We start from the raw sequence: 20624 nt of genomic DNA, 5'->3' as shown, positions 1-20624 counted from the left end.
AGGCTCTCTAAAGGTGCCCCACAGGTCCTCTCTGGATTGAAGAACACTCTTAAAAAACACATGCAAAGGGAAAGGAGCAGACGCAGTGTTATAACGCACCCTCACACTTTGCATTTCCATTGCACCTTCTACTGATGAGTTCAGAAAAATTAATGAATTAATTTTCAATGCTCCTGTGAGGTTGTTAATTATCTGCTATCATTTCCCCCATTTTTCAGAGGTTAAATGACCCAGGGCCACAAAGGAAGATTGTGGCAGACTTGAAAATAAAACCCAGATCTCCTGACTCCCAGTTCTATCATTATGTCTTTTCCCAGAGCAGCCTTTGGGAAGACAGCACAGCTTAGTGAACTACTTTGTGTTTATTAGAGTTGGCATAATTGTCCCTTTCTTTCCTCCCCTTTCCCAAGACAAAATCTCCTTAACACAGATCCATGACAGTATCTGTGTCTTCAATGTACTTACTCAGCCCTCCAGAACTTCTGCCTGGCAATCCCTGCTTTGCAGACATGAAATACATAGACAGAAAAACTCATTTGTTTCATTTTACAAAGAATAAGGTGGGTTTTGGAACCGTCTTGGGACCTCCCAAGGCATGAGACTACAGAGCAGAGGACTAAATTGCAATTCAGTACTGGAAAATCACAACAGAAAATGAAAACGTGAGCTGACCAAAGTTGAATTTTGCGCTACCTTAAAAGAAATCTCTCCTTCCAAATCAGCTTCCGTGATACTCGCTTTGAAATCTCCTTTTCCTCTGCTTTTCACAATCCAGAAAAAAATGAATATTAATAAATTGTTTTGATGATCCACCAAATTAAAGGGAATGGCTGATGTGAGTGACAAGAGTTTGAGACCGAGGGGGTCCTACAAACTCGAGATTAAGGCCAGCACAGACACAACACAAGCAGTAATATTTTTATGCTGACATCTTCTACCTAGCCCACAACCTTTGGAACACGAGGGCCCCATCACCTTCTAACCAGGATGCACAACCAACACCTTGAGAAGAGACCATCAAGGTTTCTGTGTCATCATGTCAGCACCAAAAGCTCTCCTCTCACCTTAATGCCATCTGAGGAAGCTCCAACCCCACGCTGTGACATGAACCTGTTGAGAAGTGTTCTAAGAACCAAAGCAGAATTCTTTTTCCACTGCACCTCTCTCAAAGGTATGGGCTGCTAGCACAAAACAGGTGCCAAGTGCATTCATGTGACACGTGGCTGAACTGCGATGAACCCAGCCCAGCCCTCCCTTTCCTACTGCCACAGCCTGGTAACCTTCATCCTGCAACTTCTATGATAGTATTTATTCAGGATTAAATCCCACTTTGTCCAGGTGCTGCAAGGTGTGTATTTTCATGACATATCACACCATCAAGCCAGCATCCATGAGGAGACATCAGAAGGGCCAGACTATAGAAAATAGTATGCCTTTCCTTTCCTGTTCCCCTCCTTGGTATGTTCAGCTCTAGCGCAAACTTGTTACTTAGAAGCTTGTTTTAAAATAATTATTTTCCAATCCAGTGCTAATTCTTCCACTTCTCTGCGCAGCTGCAGGACATGAATCCCACACTAGGCACTAAAGCTGCCACCCCAAAACAAGGACTGCTGCTCTTGCCAGAGCTTCTCCAACAGTCCCACAGTTCTTCGCATCTACAATGAGCAAACCCCAAACCAGACATGGCAGAAGTCCTTTAATTTTCCTCAGGGATAAAGCTTGGACAGCAGAAACCACCTCAGCCTTCCAGCAGACAAGCAGGAGACAGTGAAGAAGAGGAGGCCAGCAGCATCAGTGAAAATGCTGGAGATGTCCCCCCCATGGCAGGGGGGCTGGACCAGATGAGGTTTAAGGGTCCTTCCAGCCCAAACCACTCTGTGGTTCCCTGATCCACGAACAGCAAAGCCTGTATGCTGGGTCAGGCACGTGAAGCCTTTACATCCTGCACCTCTTGTCCCCCCAGCCAAGGACAGATTCCCATCTTCACACAACCCCAAGCTCCTGCTCTGCTACCTGGGCCATGCTGGAGCTGTGAAAGAGTTGTCTCTTCAAATGCATCCTGCATGCATCAGCTGGTTGCTTAAGTTGATTAGCAGGGGGCAGTTAAATTACTATGCTAATCCATGTATTCTCAGCACTGTTTCCTTGATATGGATATGTGTATATGCTTACTGGGAAGCCTTGATTAGTTCAAGCTTCAATGTGTCAAAGGCTCCAGATTCTTTCCAAAGAATAATTTTAGCTGTACTCACATCCCTAAAGTGTGGGAGCTGATTTGAAAAGGTACTTACCTCTACCATATGCTATTTTTCTTTAAACAATTTGCATTTCAAAGGGAATATGGCATTTATATTTGAATGAATATCAGTATGTTGCCAGAACTTGTCTCAAATGAGCAAAAAAAAAGATGCTGGTCTCCTATTGAACAAAAATGTTTTCATCTACCAAAGGAGCATCAAAGAAAGAGTTCCTCTTTCTAGCTCTAGACAGCTTTATTAAAACTATCTTTTCTGATGTTATAAAACACCCCGTTACGGCCGCGCTTACAAAACGTTCAAACAATTAAGCCCCACAAAACCCATCCAAATTAAGATTCAAGGTAATTTCCAGGTTCGGCCACTGCTCAGCAGACGAGCCCCTAAGAAAAGTGAGCGTGCTCACACGAAATCCCATTTAAATACCCATTTATTCAGTGTCAAACGCTGCAAAGAGCACGAGGAATTAAGCCAAGGAGAGTGGAGAAGCTGAGGGAAACACACACGGGGGCAGAAGGAGAACAAGGGAGTCCCTCTGGCTCCTCACACACAGCCCTTCAGATTTCCAAAACAACAGAGCACAAATGCAAGCCTCAGAAATGAAATTAAAATAACCAGGATTCATACAAACACAGGACTGGACGAGATGTGAACAGTGTGTGTCTAGTAGGTAAAAGCCAAAAGATCCATTGTAAAAAAGGTATTAAAATATGCAGTGAAGGTTAATATAAATGCTGGCTTACTTATGTGCAGTGACTTGTCCAACAAAAAATAAACCACTCGTGGTTTTGGTCATGTCTGCTCCTCTAAGGGACCAGTATGAGGGACAGCATGCCTGCGATCCCTCTTCTGCTGGTTTTCAACTTAATAATCCTGTGAATCATCACAGGTTAGCAGAACAGACACATCAGTTCAAGCCTTCACCAACTACACCCCCCACGAATTACAGATGCAGAACGAATACAATTCACAAGCAGACCCTGAGAAGTGAGATACAAGTGACACAAACGATACTGGGCACAAATTATTTCCATTCCCCGCTGCAGACACATCTGTGCTTCCCTCCAAACAAATCAGCTACCAGAAGTTACACTCACAAGTGCAACTAATACACTCCTGGATTTATGAGATGAGCAGCCAGAGCAGGAGTTGTGAAGCAGAACTGTATTTTGCCATGAAGCAGCAGCGTGTGAGACTCGCAGGGAGCTGCACAGAAAGACTGAATCAGATAAACTGCAGCCCTACTGCTCTGCTTTCACCATGTTTCACTCGTGCCAAGCTCCTCATGCTCATGACGAGTTTCTCTTCCAGAAAAAAAAAAGAAAAAGATAAGGAAATAAACCTCTTAAGGCCAGAGGGCTGCGCTCACCAGCTGTTAGAACTAATGAAAAATACATTAGAGTTGTGGGTCAGGAAATCCTGACTCTTGATATCAGAGGGTTAATTGTTTCAAATCATGTTGGGTCAATTTGTGTTGCAGGAATTCTGCCTATTCTTGAAATGCCCTCTAATTCAGCACCAGGCACTGTCAAGTAGGTTAGATTGGCTGTGGATGCCCCTTCCAAACCCACACGGCTCCCTCGAGTCTCTTCAGGATGCAAAGGGCCCCACTGCTGGCTGCAGAGAGATGGGAAGCATTCCCTTCCCATCCTCAGCTCTGCAGCACGCTCACAATCAACTCCCAGAGTTGTGCAGAAACCTTTCCAGTGGACAAACCTTTCCTGAGAAGGGTCTGACCATCCCAGCTGTGCTTTCTGCCTCTCCCTCACCTACAGATATGAACCTTGGGAGCAGGAACATTTGGGGTGGCTCTCCTGGGTTCCATTAGTTTGCTGCCTCAGCATCCATCTTTTCCAGGTGCATCCTGCTCTCTGTGCCCACTCTGGAGATCACTGTGCACTGAAACCTGGGGAAACAGCTACTTACAGCTCCTTGCCTCTCCCACTGGGGAGAGCTGGGAAGGGAGGCATTGCCCAGGTGTCTGGCTGTGTTCTGAGGACACTGTGGGACCTGAAGAGCTCTAAATTTCATAGCCAGGTTCTTCAGGGGGGTGAAACCCCCTCAAGTATTGCCATGGATTCTGTTTCATCCCAACAGCAGTGTGCAAGCAGCACAAGGTCCCTGCCCTGGCTTTATCAGGCACCTGCAATTACCTGAGGCTCCTCACACACAAAACAAGAAGGAGTGAGGGGCAGGGTTGGAAATAGATGATCTTTCAGGTCCCTTCCAACCCAAACCACTGTGACTCTGTGACAAAAATCTTTCCAAACCGCACTGGTTCCAGTGGTGCAATTCTCCCTCAACACGCTGACAATTGCTTTCAGCACTCCAGCAGCAAACTCACTCGTGAGTTTCACTTAGTTTTAAGACTTCTTTCTTCCAGAAGCATTTACTTACCAAACAAAATTCCTAAGGACAAGCAGCTCTTCCTAGAGGAAGCCCTTCCATGTCCATCCCTGCTGAACTGGGCTCGATGAGCAGCGCGCAAACGAGCGGGGTCAATACTAATGAACAAACAAGGCAGTGCCAAGAAATATCCTGGCAGTGAAGGACGTGGTGCTGGGAGTATAACGAGGAAAGCTATTATTCTCAGAGCATGCCAAAGCAACACAGCAAGTGTGGAGGAAAATTAAGTCATCAGAGGAGACATCTCTTCTAAAAGAAAGTTAAACCCAAGATCTTCACCACGGGCTTCTGCTTGAGATCCCCGACTATTTATTCTGCTGGGATCAAAGCCTGCTTTCCTTTCCTGGCAGGCAGATTATTATTATTTTTCTGTAGTTTTAACAAATAACAGTAATAAATAAGATATGCCTGGCTTTTTGGGCAAGTCCTGATTGAGGTTACCTGCTTGTTCAGGGACTGCAGCTTTAAGACCCAGAGTTGTTTTGCTGGCAAAAACTCTGCTTTGTGTGGCTCTTATTTGGCTGTGAATCCTGAAAGGAACCGTGGATTTAACTTTGTGAAAAATACCAGCAGAGATCATTCCGAGGCAGGTACAGCAGAGCATGTGCAGGCCCTGAGGCAAAGGATGTAAAATGCTTCCTAATCCCTTCGACTGTCGGTGGAAATTATTAATAATGGGACTGGAGAGGGGGTGGCAGGTCCTACCTGCGCGCTGGATCCCGACTGCTGAGATGAGCTGGGCTAACTTTGGGAGCTTCCCACGGGCTCCAGCCCTCCCCAAACCCTGCCAGAGCCTCCCGGGGTGGGGAGGGACCATACTGGCATTCACCACCTCTTCAGGAAACAGAACAAAGAAACTTTATTTTCGCAAAAGAGACAATAGATACCAATGCGAGATGACTTTTTTCCCTTTTTTTCACCCCCCCCCCCCTTTTTAATAGCTATTGCCACTGTAACAGCAGCTAAGTGAATGCATGTCTGCAGTGTGAGCAGTTTTGATAAACAGCCTCTGCGGGCCACACAACGGGGATAATGTATCCTTAAGTACTGCCAATGAGCTGCCATTCTGCACAGCCAATTACTTCTGTGCGTCTGTCACTCAAAGGAAAAATGACTGAGCCCATTAGATCAAACCTTTGTCACTGTTCCTAATGCACTCTTAGGCCTCATTAATCTGAGGGAGCAGCAACACAGCCGCCGGTGCCTCATTGCCTCCCCCACAACAGGCCCACGTGAATCTTCTCATCTCTCCCCCAAGTGCACCACGTTAATCAAGCTCTCCTTATTACCCCGGTCCCTGTCACGGCGGAGAGCGCTCTCTCTCTTAAATGCTCTCATTATGGTCCATCTTTAGAGCCGGCTGAGTGGAAAAAAAAAAAAAAATTAAAAAAAAAATATAGAGGGGAGAAAAAAAAAAAAAAACAAACCCGAGCCAGAGAGAAAGAGAAGAGGAAAAAGCAAGTCCGATCACATTAATATTCATGACAATAATTAGTATTCTAGGTCACTGAATATTCATGCTATTAGTTTGGTTTTTTATGGGTTTGCTGGATGTCCTGATTGCTGGAGTGTGGAGGAAAACAGCATGGTTGGGACTTTAGATGTCAACGGCAGTTCAATACTCCAAACACATTTGTGATTTTTTTTTTTTTTCCTCCCTGTTTGGTAAATCAGCTTCAACCCTCCCGATGGCTTTAATACCTTAAAACCACTGGGGGGAAAGGCACGGACAGCCCTGCCAAGGTCTGAACATCCAACCAGTGCGTGCTGCTCCCTGTGACCGTCAAGACACCGGGATGTCATCGGGTGGACAGGGCAGATCTGGGATTTTATCCAGGATACGGCACCACGGAGCCGTGAAAATCATCCAGAGGAAACAGGCACCGACTGCAGGCTCCAGTCACCTGCCTGAAGCTCCACGACACATCCCCACCCTTTATCCACCTCATCAGCATCAGGGGTTTGCCCACCCTGAGAAGGGATCCTCAGCTCATTTTTCCTGTTTTTTTCCCTGAAGAGAAAAATCTCAGCAAACTCATCTTTCTCAATATTTAACTAACGCAGTTATTTTATCCAATATTTATTTCATTATTGCTAATATGTGCCCTGCTCCTTTTCTCCCATTATTAAGGGATACAGAGTACTAACAGTGAAAGTTTGTATTTCTCTAGCTCTGGAAAGGGCAGATCCTAGTCCAAAGGAAGCAGAGAAAATGACCTTGAGGGATCCCCCTCTAGTGGGATGAAAGGGAAATCTCGGATGCACTCGAAATTGGGCTTTTTTCCTTTGAAACGAGCAACTGCAAACTTCTCCTTCCCGCTGCTGCAGCTGTATATCACCGAACCAACAGCAAAGCCACCCAGATGGAAAATTGACTGGGGTGATTGATGACAAAAGTAAGTCCCAAACTTGCATTTGTGATCTGTGGCAAGAGCATAAAACCCGCGCTGGAGCTGAAGCGCGGAAAGCGTTCCGCGCCAAGTCACCGCACATCCCTCTCCCCACTGCAGAGTTAGTGACAGGCAACTCCCCACAACCACACCAGGCCACCCTCAGCCACCTCCAAGCAGGGAATTCACAGCAGATTCCAGAATTTAGTCCAGCATTTGTTTGCAAAGGCACCCAAGACCCACAGGCTTTGGGAAAACTGCCCATGCTTCTGAGCTCTTGGCTCGATAAACATTGTTACTCATCACCAGATCATAACATCTGAATCTTCACAGTGACCCCCCCCAATTAAAAGAGATCATTACGAGATCTACAAAACCCACCAAGGATTTGATAGATGATCACAGTTAATGGCAGACAGGGACCTCACAGTGATAAGAACGCGGAGCTGCCATTCCTGCAGCATCTGAAATGTCACAAGCAGTTAGCAGATAACAACCTTCAGCACACTTAACGATGGCCCTGGAACTAACACATTTTGGGATACTTCACATACTGTACAGTCACCATTTTAAGGGAATTTAATAGCACCAAATTATTTAAATGAAGTGTTAATCAGGAAACAATTTATCTCTACACCATAAGCTATTTTTAGTCGTGAACTTTCTACTTCAGTGGCTCTTGCTACAGCTCAGGCTTTGGGTTGTTTGGAGAGGAGAAGAAATAAATGACTCCTGGGAGAGATTTCAGGAGTAAGTTCACCTTCAGGTCAAGCAGCTCAAATCCAACCCAATTCAGGAGAGAATGAAACCTGGACCCACTCCTGGCTCCAAAGCCAGGCTGAGCCAGCTCCTAAAGGGCAGAGGCACTGGCCAGTGGGATGGACAGGACTCTGGCCCTGCTCCCAGCTCTTAGAGAAAGCTGGAACTGAGCAAGAATTACCCTTTTCTGAAGGACTTCCAACTGAGCTGCATCAACAGAATGATGCTCAGTGCCATGTAAATTTAATTCAAATTTCAGTTAATTCACCATTGTTTGTCAGCTTGGATTGAAAACACCACAGAAGTGACATAATTTTAGATTGAAGGGAATAAACATCCATTTCCCCCAGCTCACAGATTCCTACCAAGGTAGCTTACAAGTGTGAGCACCTTCCCTGAAGCCACAGTTAACAACCTGTTATTTAAACTCTACACAACACAAATAACAACCCTGCATCTCTCTGTATTTTCTGGGAGAAGCTGCCACACAGAATCCCAGTTCTTATACAATAAACCCCAAACTGCATCTCCAAGAATCCAAGAAGAGACCGGTTTTCAAATCAAAGTCAACCTTTTTCCAGGCAAGGTGCCTGGCTTTGTAACAGCAGGAGCAGCCCAACCCTCTACTCCTTTCCCTGCTTCCTGACAGAGCACAGAAAATATTCCTTTTTCCTGCTGCTGTTTCACCTCCAGGTTTGTTCACTGTCCCACCATGACTGTGACAATGGACTCTGACTTGATGTTAAGGGAAAAGTGTTTTTCCCAGCCCTTGTGCCAGTGAAAACCCAGCAAGGAAGAGTAATCCAGAGATTTTTTAACTCACATATTTTCATAAAGGTGGATGGTTTTTGTTTTTGTTTTTTTTTTTTTTTTTTAACATCTCTGAAACAGAAACTCTCAAGGACCGGAATTGAGTTTGTGCCAAAGAAGTGAGTTTGTCCTTCCCAAATTCCCAGTATTGCCCTGATCAGCCTCATTCTCTATTCTGCTCACATCACTGTTATGGGAAGCACCTTTTTCTGGGAAAGACCCTCCCATGTGGGAGGAAATTCAATGTGTCTGATCCATCACTGAGGTCCAAGAAGGCTTCAGAGAGGGAAGGGGATGAGGAGAAGGAGGAGCTCGAGCTGCTCTGCTGCCTCACAGACCATGGTGGGATCAGAAGAGTGGCTGAATCACAAGACATTACACTCAGAGAAGACTATTTGCTGAAATATGAACTTAAAATATCGGTTAGAGGAAATCAAATCCATAGATTTCTTGGCAAAGCTGGCATGGAAATCCATCCTTAAGGGGCACCTTCCAAGCAGTGCTTAAGTGTCAAATGAAGGCACCAACCGAGCCAAGCAGCATTTAACTTTTGGGGATGAGGTAATGTGAATCAGAGAAAATATAGTGCATTTACAGGGCTAAAAATCAAAATAGAAAGTGCTGTTTCTTCCTGTTTGGTCCAAACCTCCTCCACGTGGCAGAGCTGTGTACAAAAACCTCCCAGTGACAACCAGTAAGTGACAATTCAGCCCTGTGATCCATTTTCAGGCACCACACAAGCTCAAGACACCACTTTTCCCAGCAGTACCAAGGGAGGGGAAGCTCCGAGGCAGCAGCACAGCCTGCAAGGGATGATTTCCAGGCGTTTTGAGCTGTGTGCCAGATAACTGCAGAAATTCCAGGGGTCCTCCTGCCACTCCAGAACTCAGCCCCAAGTGCCTACAGGTCTCCTACCCATCTCCCACTCTCCCTGACCACATCAGAGCTCAGAAGAAGGCAGGCACAGCTTGGGACAGTGCCCTTCTTTTCTTTATTTTCTTTCTTTTTAGTAATTCTTAACTGATTAGCAGCTCCTTTTCATGTTTGCTTTTAAGCCAATAACAAGCAGCAGATGCTGACCAGACATCAACAACAGTGAAGTCTTTCAGTTTTTCTAAGCAAGAGGATGAAGAAGCCAAGAGGGCTGAGAGAAGCTCCAACTATTCCCACACTGTTATTTGAAATCCATTATCTAAATTTCCTAGGATTTGGAATTTCTGGCATAACTGACTCATGTGATCAAGCCTCAGGCTGGCCAGGACACACACACACACAGTGAGAGATGCCTGCTGCAAACTCTCAGGGACAGCTTCCCTCTGACCTGGCAAACCAAGCAGATGCCTAAACATGTAAATTCCATGCTACAAATCTTAAATTCTTAGATATCTTTAAATATGTTTCCAGAAACTTGCTCTTCTGAAGCTACCAAGAAATTTTTGACTGTGTTCAAATGTGTTAAAAGCTGAAATCTATTTAAATGTCTCCCCTGCAGTTTATTGACTCATCCAGCACTTTTATTCCCTAAATTAGGAAGTATATTGAAAACCAAACCAGTCCCCACACCTAAATATCTAAATTATATAGTAAACTGGAAAAAAACAACCCAACCATGAATAATTTTCTCCTATGAACTCTGCCAGTGCCAGGTCAAAACTTGAGAACGAGTTTGATGAAATCATGGCTCCAGATACCTCAGGTCCCAGCCTGGGATCTCCAGGAGTGCCTGCTCAGTGGCACCACTTTAAAACCCATCTCAAACAGTACCATTCAGAGTTGGAAGGGGGGAAAAAAAACTTCTCAGTTTTCTTCTAATAAAGGGGAATGTCTCAAAAAAGCAGGGAATGACACCTTGGCTTGAAGGACTGGGGGTTGGAATTAGATGATATTTAAGGTCCCTTCCAACCCAAACCAGCCTGATTCTATGAAGCATGAGACAGATAATTATTATTATTTTTCAAGAGAAGACACCTGAGTATCCAGGAACCCCAGGGTTGCTCATCCCAGTGGGTTTTGCACAGGGACAGGAGTGTGGGGATGGTTTTGCTGGCACATGCAGGAGGTGTCTACTTTACCCATAAATGCAAAAGGCACTTGGCACTTTATGGATGTCATCCCAAACATGCTGACAGAACTTCCACTAGACCATTATGAGTTTTGTACAAGCTGTGCATTTTACAAGATAAATTGTCTCAAATGTTTTCCCTTAATGCCATTTTTTAAAATCCACTTAGCTGTATGGACAAGTGCTTCAGCAAACAATAAACATCTTTGTTTAGAGCTCAGAAGGAGCTATAAACCACTTCCAACAACAAATTAAAAAGCTTTCCACAGAAGAATCTTGCTGTTAGAAAAATGCATAATACTGAACTTTCCAAAAGTGGAAAGAAGGGCTGTGGATCTCACCAGGAAGCCATAAAAAGCCCTTTCAGATCATACAGCACTTGCTTTTCCTAAGAATTAGATAAGAGATGGTAGATTCCTCCCGTATGTTAATGACTGTGAAATTATGTAGGGTTTTGACAGGTACAGGGCAACAAATACACAAAGACAGACACTGAAGGCTACCCAGAAACTCAGAATCTCTCGTGGGGGACAGATCAGCAGTCAAGGCTTAAAACCTTCCACATCAGTGGGTTTGTAAATCCCAGAATGGTTTGGATTGGAAAGAATCCTAAAGTTCAACTAATTCCACCCCCTACCACGGGCAGGGACACCTTCCACGATACCAGGTTGCTCTGAGCACCACCAGCCTGGCCTGGAACCCCTCCAATTATGGAGAGATATCCATCCCTACCCCAGCTGCTCATGGTAGCTCCCTACAGACACTGGAAATGCAGATTTTCTCCCATTTTTTTTCCCCTAGCAAGGTGCTGCCTTACCTGAATTTGGCGAGATGTGTAAACTGCTCATGTCTTTGGAGAGGCCGTTGGTTTTGGGGCTGGAGATGGGGGCACAGGCTGATGTGGCTCGGGGTGGCCTCTTCCCAGGGACCTTCACAGTGGTTCTGAGCAAGTCGATCTCCTTGCCGTGAACGTTCTGCATGTAATCCTGCAGAGAGAGGGGAAAACCCCAAAACACAACATCAGACAGGGAGTTCTGTAAGAATTAACAGAATCAACAACGCTGCTTTCACAAGGCTTTGGCCCTACATCCTCTGCCAGCACCCACCATATGGTTTTCCCCTTCCTTCCACGTTCCTGATCATCCCTTCCACACTTCTCACCATTAACCCCAAAAGTCTGGAGCTTTCTCACAGATCCTCCAACTACCAGCTCCACAACACAGCCACGTGTGGGAATTCACCAGCCAAAGGTCCCAAACATGAGGAGAAGACCAGGCTGAGTGCCCCTCCTGAGCACATTCACTTGTGTCTCCTTTCTGCCAGTGCTTTATGCCCTCATCTCTTCCTCCCTCAAATTGAGCTGGAATGGGTCAGCAGCCATCAAAGTTACAAAAGCAGGGAAGATTTCAGTAATTTCAGCATTGTTCCCTTAGAATACAACCCTTCCTGCACCTACACAAAACATCATCAAAGGGGAAAAAAAAAATGCAAATTACGTCTAATTAGAGCAAACACTGGGAGCCAGAAGTGGAAAAGGATTTTGCCAATTCTTGCTTGGAAAGCCCACAAAGGGGAAACAAACAGAAAAGCAAATGGACATGGGTGTTTTTATCAGAGGGCAAACTGATCCTGGGATATACCAGCACAGCTATTTCCAGAAGAGATGGTGAATGTTAGAGCCAGCACACAAGACACCAGAGCTCTCATCTCCTGGGACACAGGGCTGTGGTCACTCACATTTCAGAAGAAAATAATTGAAACTGGAACAGCTATGAGGACATGAAAAGCAACAAAAGAGACACTCTCTTAAATTAAAAGGACATGCAAAAGAGGCAGCACAGGAGAGTAAAGTCAGGGGTGAAAAGGGGCAAGAGAACTGCATAAAAAGATATCTGGGCTGTCCAGAGAAGCTGTGGCTGCCCCTGGATCTCTGGGAGTCTCCAAGGCCAGGTTGGACGTTTGGGCTTGGAGCAACCTGGGATAGTGGAAGGTGTCCCTGCCCATGGCAAGGGATGGAATGAGATGAGCTCTGAGGTCCCTTCCAACCCAAACCACTCCAGGACTCTGGGATTAAGGACCCCAAGAGAAAAACAGTGATTTGAGGTGGCTGGGAGAAGATCTAGGCTCCCACTTCACAAGAGATTTCCTGAATTTACCCAAAATCTGAACCCTGCTGCCACAATCCAGGCAGCTGATTGCTCCTTCATCAAGATTCTTTCACCTTTTGCTCAAAACCCATCAAAAATTTGGACCAGCAATAATTTCTTCCTAGTTAACAGAAATCAGTGATAAAACCCTCAAACTAAGCCATCACGGTAGCTTACTTTTCCCAAGCTGAGAATTATTAACAGGCAAAGGTGGGGTCTGAACAATTAGTGGGGAGAGGACACAGAGCTCTGCTGCCAAGAGAAAAACAAAGGCAATCCACTCAGGAAAATTCCTTTACTAGGTGCTGGACTACAAACACCTTTCATCCATAAATCATGAACTTGGCAGAACTTTCTTGTTCGGGTGTCACTTCTTCACAAATTAAAATACAATAAGCAGAAGATAACTGAGCATTTATTGCTTGTGGGCTGTAAAGTGAGGTTTAATCAGAGAGTGACTAAACCTCGGCACGTGCTCTTTTCCAACGGTTTTATTTCACGTACAACCAACTTAAACTGGAGAAGGGGGTTTTGGATTCAGCTCAGATGAAGGCTGGGTGTGATTCCCCAATTTGAGATGCTGCAGGGTGTTGCTAAAGGCCTTTTAGCTGGGTGCAAACCAGGCTGAGGCGAGCCACGAAACCACTTGAGGAAGCGTTGGCAAACACAAAACCAACGCGCGCCGCGGCCGCCGTCAGAGCGAAGCGCCCGAACGACAACAGATGCCGGGTGGGTATTAATGTCAGCTTAAATATTTATGGGGATATATCAAATGTAAATAATAAAGGCCCTTTCATCGTGGGCAGGGTGCACGGCGATAATCTGCGGGTCTCCCCGAGGAGGGGAGGGCAAGGACGGCGCTCCCAGCCCCGTCAGATCCCCGCTCGCTCGGGGAATGAAAGTTCAAACTACAAAATGACGCCGGGGCTTCAGAAGCGCAATGGAGGGTTTGATCAGATTAGAACAGATGAGGGTCTTGCTGTCATCTGGAATATGCTGTGTTAAAGAGAAGACAGCAAGCTGGATTTTGATATGCAAATGGTACAGGGATAACTCCCCAAGATGTTAGTTGTGGAAAATGCTGATCCGAGAAAAAAGGGGGAAAAAAACCCTTTAACAAGGCATGAGGGTAATTCAAAGCCAAGTACTTTTAAACAGCACTTAACAAGTCCCTAGAGCCCACTCAACAGTGGGCCACCCCAGACGTGCCATCTTCTGCCCCTCAACAGCTTGAAAAAGTAGTAATTGCGAATCCATTTGCATTTTTCTTCTCAACTTGTCCACGTTCATCATTCGGCAAGGCGGGGGGAAAAAAAATAATAAGAAAAATAAGAATTAAAGCCAGCAGCAAAGCAGAGGGACCCCTCCCCAAACACGTGGCACAGAGGAGATGTGGGCGCCGCGATCCCCCACACCCTGCGCTCGCACCTCCGCGCCGCTTGTTTTTTACATTTCGCTCCTAATTATGTTGCATCTATTGCCATACACTTAATTAGCTGCATTAATGTGATTTCTTTTCACATAGTCAAGCAATTAAGAGCTATGATTGAGTTTCATTCAATTAGCCTCAACAAACATGCTAATTGATGTCCCAGATGCAAATGAGGTGCAGTGAGAGAAACCTGCTAGCAATTGAGAGTTGTGGCAGGGGGACCCGGGGCTCGCAGCAGCAGCACGGCTGAACACGGCTCCCCCTCCTCGCAGGGCAGGGGGGACACCAGCCATGTCCCCAAGAGATCCCTACAGGACTGAATCCTGGGATCACAGGATCGAATCCAACGGGTGCCGTCTGTGGTTCTGGCGGCTGGGGGAATGTTCTGCTGGTCCCAGGATCCGAGGGCTACCTGAGGTCTCCATCCTGGCTCTGCTGGAGCTGTGAGACACCAGGCAGGCCATGGCCTGCAGTCAGCACTAACTGGCAGCTCCATCTTAGTCAGAGCGGGGCGACGCCGCCTCGGCATCCATCAATCCATAATCCCCCAAAACGCGCTCCCCGCGTCGATTCTCATCCCTTTTCCTCCCCGGGTTACCGCTCCGCTACGGCGCCACCGAGGTGTTAATTTGACTACTCAAGGCCATTGACCATTATCTACAGGACTAAATAAACTGTTAAAATATCAGGGGAAAATAAAAAAAGCTGCATTGACTGAAGATGACGCCAAATATCACTTGACAGCCCCACAAAATGAATTGCCTTGAGTAAGAAAGGAACGATGCGCCATGACACAGAATAATGTAAAGCAAAATTACTTTAGTTCTGCTCTTAATACAGCAGCTCTCTGTTTACAACAGCAGAAATTAATTTAACCAATTAACTGAGCAGGAGCCTTTCAGACATGCAAATTGAGCAAATGGGTATGATCATGTTTTCTAAACAGGCCTACCCAAAAGTGACACCCCCGTTTTGGGGAGCCTCTTTGGATTTTGAATGCCAGCAGTTGAATTTACAGCTGCACATCACAATGATTTCAAAGAGACTCCACCGAGGGCCACAAGCTGAACCCAGGCCATGTGTGGCTCCAGCTTGATGCCTATGTCCAAGCTGGCTCTGAGCACTGCCAGGGATGGGGCAGCCACAGCTTCTCTGGGAAAGGGCCTCCCCACCCTCACAGGGAGGAATTCCTTCCCAATATCCAATCTGAATCCACTCTCCTTCAGCTTAAAGCCATTCCCCCTTGTCCTTGTGCTCTAGAGCCATCCTTAAATTAATGACATGGCTCAGATTATTAAAAGCATACATATAAAAAACATGATGGAGTTTGAGGGTTTTCAAATAATACAAGAGTAGTGGAGAGGGAGAAAGTCTTCACTGGGTTTGTAGTTTCACACTGGGCAAAGGGGTTTCCAGGCTCACATTGAAACCACTCACCTCGGGATAAGCCATGTGTCACAACACTAAAATGTAAAATAAATCTGCTCCTTCCTAGAGGTCTCCCCATGTTTCTTCCATCTGTCCTACCGCCACCCTTTTCCAATGCACCACACATGAAATGAGAGAGTCTCCAAGAGCAATGACTTTCCAAGGCTATAATGGTATGAATATCACACTTTTTTTGGTCCTTTTCATCTATTCCAATCTCTCGAAAGCCTCTTTTTCCATCACTAGGAACAGGTCCAGGCTAGGAATCCTCCCGAGATCTGTGCCTGGTTCCCACTGAGAGATGATGAGCTTCTAACCTATCCCTGGTAGTGTCCAAGGGCCAGGTTGGATGGGGCTGTGAACAACCTGGGATACTGGAAGACATGGCAGGGAGGTAGAACAAGATGAGCTTCAAGGTCCCTTGCAACCCAAACTGTTTTGTGATTCTGTAAAAAACACCTTCATTTTGTTTTCCCTCACTGTTCAATCGGACACAACACTCCTAAGGCTCCACTTACTGAGGTTAAAATAGTGTTTCCTGATCTGAGGCATAATAAAAATTATTATGGAAAAGGAAGTTTATGGTTGCACCTCTGGATGACATTTTAAAGACTGTGTGCAGCGTATTTTTTGAAAGACAATTCCAATTTTGTGAGCTGACCTATTGGAGGCACAAAACCTATTGTTCACCCTCAGCAACAACCAAATCCTCTTCCCCCCAAACCAAGAGCAGCCCAGGAAATTGGATGGAGCCCTGACTTTTGTGCCTCTCCATGGCAGTCAGACATTTTTATTGCAAAACGCCGTCTGGAAAAGATGCAAAACAAAATTGCTAAACTGCAAAAAGAAGAAAAGGAGGGAGGGGGGAGAAGAAGAAAAAAACAAAAGGCCCCCTTCCCTTTGCTTATTGAGTTCAAAGGCATAACATGCAGCACCCTGCAGCAAATGGGAAGCTACACTAATTTTAAAGCCATAAAACGCTATAAAGTGCCCTGCGGGGCAGGACTACACTGGAGCTAGTTGCACCTAAATAAGCCATGGTTCATTTACTTCGCAGCTTAGCCTAATGTAATCATCAGCAGATTCCTAGCCTAGAGTTGTAACAGGCACGGAGCCGCTGCCGCCGAGGCGACACTCCCAGCCATGGAGGGGCCGCCGCCACATCGCCGTTGATTAGAAAATTTTTCAGTTTTGACAAGCCCTTAATGAACATAAATCGCTCCTTGATTGGTTTCCGTGTGGGGCCACAGGCACACCTAAGAAGAAACAACAACAAAAAAAAAACCCCACAAGTCTCCCCAAGTCCTCGCCCTCATTGCTTTTCCCAGGAAGGGCCTGAGCTGCGGATGGATCGTCAGGATATGAGCCACAGTGGAATATATTCATCAAATGGTCCTGGGGAATTAGCTGTCCCCCCCTCTTGCATATAAACACGGCCATAATATCATTCAGCTTCATAATACACAGTTAATCTGAAGGAAAGGCATGAAATGTTATTTGCTGAGGAGAACAGAGGAATGGGAACGTGTTCTGGAAAACACTGATCACCCTAAAGCGCTCTGTCCTGACAAAGGGAAGGCCATAATGAATCTGTTTGCTTCACGTTGGGAGTCAAGAACATTACATTTCAGTAATAAAAAGCACTGGCTATATCTATAGCGTGGTGTTAATCAGCTCCATCAGTGCTGCAGGAGCAGGGGAGGAAGTCAGGACAAGGCTTGGAACACAACAGCAACAAAATGTTGGTCCTTCTGGAAATGGATCCCTTATTTGCATAAAATTTTAAGAAAACTCTTCCCCTTGCACTTCACTTCTCATTCAGCCTTTGTAACAAGAGCTGCTGTAAAAGACAAACCGGAGTTTTACCATCCTGAGTAATTTATGAAGCATTTATACCCACAGCAGTTAGCTCGGCTGGACAGGAAGCTCTGATTTTATAAACCCCCCTGATTAATTATTAGCTTGGCTTTTGCCTTTTGAATTGCAACTCATCCTGATCCTCAGAATTTCCCTTGACTTTCTGAAGAAGGAGCGGGCAGATTTGACACTGAAATGTGTGTTTGCTCCAGCCTGTGCAGCTCTGCCAAAGCACAATTGTGTTTGCCACACTACTGAGTGTCGACTCCCTCGAGGGCACAGAGGCCTGGACAGATCCTTGTGGGTCAGTTCCCACCCAGGATATTCTGTGATTCTGTGATCTTCAGTTTCATATCTTTTTCCCAAATTTATCTTCACTCCATTACATCTTTCAGATTAAGACAATAAAGAAGTTTTCCAAGAAGCTCAAAAGTCACTGAGTGATCTGTACAGCTACAGCACGTTATAAAAATCAGAAATTACTATACTCATATTTAACTGTTCCTGTCATTAATTTTCTTCTAAGCTAACCAATGTTTTAGGCATGCCAGTGGATGCAATAGTAACTACAACAAAGCTTCAGATTTATCTTCATCAATACTCAAGCTGCAGGATATGTTTTGATCACTGCTCTCTCAGGAGGGAGAGCCACACCACACGTGAAAAGTAACACAGAATCCCAGAATGGTTTGGGTTGGAACAGACCTTAACCCCACCGTGTTCCACCCCCTGCCATGGACAGGAACCTTCCACTATCCCAGGTTGCTCCAAACCCTCTCCAGCCTGGCCTTGAGCACTTCCAGGGTCCTTTTATCAGTCCAAGTCTCTCTTTACCAAAAGCTGATTTGAGGATTATTTGTTGACAGGAAATGCCAGTTAAAAGACCCTTCAGAACCAGCCAATATCCAGCTTTACATTCCTTCAGAGCAAAAATGGGGGGAAAACGGACATACACAATGGTATTTTAGAAATATATGAGCATGAATATTTTTCTTAAAGCAACACAAACAACACTTCAGAACTGCCTGAGGTAACAGAACCTGGAAATAAGGCTGAGCTGCAATCATGGCTGTGGGGGATATTCCTAATGGGAAGAGCAGCACCAGGCTCTGGGGGCTGACTGGCCACACAGGACAGCACACTGCTCTCAAGGATGAGGGCAGATGGGATCCTGCATTTGCAAGCAGGCTTTCTGTTTCCAAATAGTTCAGGAAAATCACAAGAGCTGGTAGCAAAAATTTCAACTGCAGCTCTGAGAGAAATGCTGGGACTGAGAGAAGTGCATGGAGCTACAACACTTCCAGATGCCAACAGAGAGGACCTCCTGCTTTTCACCATCTGCTTTTTCTGGAGGAAATGGCCAAGCAGAGAAAGCTCAAACAACACCTCTACCCTTAAGGAATTTGACAGTGTTTGCAGGGTCTTCCCAGAGTATGTGTCCATATAATGTATTGCTGAAGCTTTTCTGCCAAGTTTGGCCTAGTGTTGGATCTGACTCCTTATCAGGCTGAAATGTTGCCTTTATTAAAAAAAAAATTCAATATATTTGAGGATAGAACAACACTGCCAATGCTTACATGGGATGCTCAGCCAGCCGGCATTGTATTTAAGGGAGAATTTGGAACTGTGGCTATTGTCAGATGAATTGAGCAAAGCAGATGAACCCACACCTCCCTCATGGAGATAAGGCCAGATTTCTATCCCCCCAGACATGTTTACAATCTCCAGGTCATCACACTAGTCCAGTGAAGAAGAAGGTTAAAGGCTGCAGCCAGCAAACACCAACCTTGCTGTGTGGGGTTTGTGTACCTGATGTGTTGTGGATGGCATCACACCTTCCTTCTCATGTATTTAAGAAGCCCTTCTTCCCCCATAAGGTGCCCCAGCACTGAGCCTTTATTTGAAATCAAATCTAGACCAAACTAAACACAAAAGGGGAAAACTGCCTTTACCAAAAAATAGCTGTTTTCTGCCTTTTTCCCCCCTTTCCTTCTTTTCATAACCGAGGCGCAGCGATGGTTAAGATACAAGAGCAGAGAAGGGACATCCACAGCTAAAGCTTTGTCACGTGCTGACCTGTGGCACGCTGGCAGCCCTGTGGCAGGCAGCCAGTGGTGAGACATCATCAGCTATTCATCAGGAGAAGGCTCAGATAAAGCAGTGCTGCCCAGCAGGTATCCCGGTGAATGCATTCCGGGAGCATCCCGCCATTAAAAAGCCAGGAGACGCCTCGGCAAATTCCCCCGGGGCCCTTTGGGGAGGCTGACACGGAATTTGCCGGCCAGAATTTTAGTGATCCACTCCACGGCTCTGCTCCAGAAGCCCAAGATGAATAGGGAGCTCTGGTGAACTTTGAAGCCTGAGGGTCAAAGTTCTCTCTCATTATCCCCAACCATTTTCTATCGGCAGAGCTCCTCGGCATCCCAAGGGATGGGAAGGTTTGAGGCTCTTGAAAAAACCTGACACGACCAAGTCAGGAAACAGTAGGGTGCTTATGTACACATATTTTTCTTCCCCCGTTTTCCTCTCCCCCCACTTCCTTGAAAAGAAACGAGAGGGATTTCGCTATTGTGTCAAACATCAACCTGGTGGCACCAGGAGTCACTCGTGTGGCTGGCACAATGCCGCGCTCATTTCTGCGCGCTGCCCTGCCAAACAGGCCTGACCCTCCCGGGGACACCTCCTCTGAAAGAAAGGGCCTAATTTGATTTTTCCCTCCCCACCCCAAAACCTTTCATTCTGCAGGCAATGCTTTCAAGGAGGCTGTCAGGGCTGGATTCTGCAGTACCTATTTTCTATGTTTAAACCACTGCTTCGTGCCCGAGCCGCCACCGAATGCATCTGGCAGAGACAACTGATCCACCTGTGGCCAAACCTCGAGCAATATTTAACACAGTGCCCACTATCAGCCACTAAACATTGTAATTGGCCCTTCAAACACCAGGTGTTAGGCACTGACTCAAACCACAGGCTGGACAGACCAAATGATCTCCTAAATTTCCTTTTTCTGCCACCACTAGAGGCCAGCCCACCTTTCACTGCAATTAAAAACTCACTCCAGAATTAAAAGGGCAACAT

The 20624-nt window shown here is 45.9% G+C and overlaps 1 protein-coding gene across 12 annotated transcripts in view; it reads right to left on the bottom strand.

The window, feature by feature from the left end:
- AGAP1 (ArfGAP with GTPase domain, ankyrin repeat and PH domain 1) overlaps positions 1 to 20624 on the bottom strand; it is a 307984-nt gene that overhangs the window by 101790 nt on the left and 185570 nt on the right. For all 12 annotated transcript variants that reach the window (XM_064433496.1, XM_064433498.1, XM_064433500.1 and 9 more), the window contains one exon: positions 11500 to 11668. In XM_064433496.1, coding sequence (XP_064289566.1) covers positions 11500 to 11668 — 169 coding nt within the window. The remainder of the gene's footprint in view (positions 1 to 11499; positions 11669 to 20624) is intronic.

The sequence above is a fragment of the Passer domesticus genome, chromosome 10 (genome assembly GCF_036417665.1).
Source record: "Passer domesticus isolate bPasDom1 chromosome 10, bPasDom1.hap1, whole genome shotgun sequence".
NCBI lineage: Eukaryota > Metazoa > Chordata > Aves > Passeriformes > Passeridae > Passer > Passer domesticus.
Note: the sequence above shows the minus strand (reverse complement) of the source record. Positions and strands in the feature narration are given on the sequence as shown.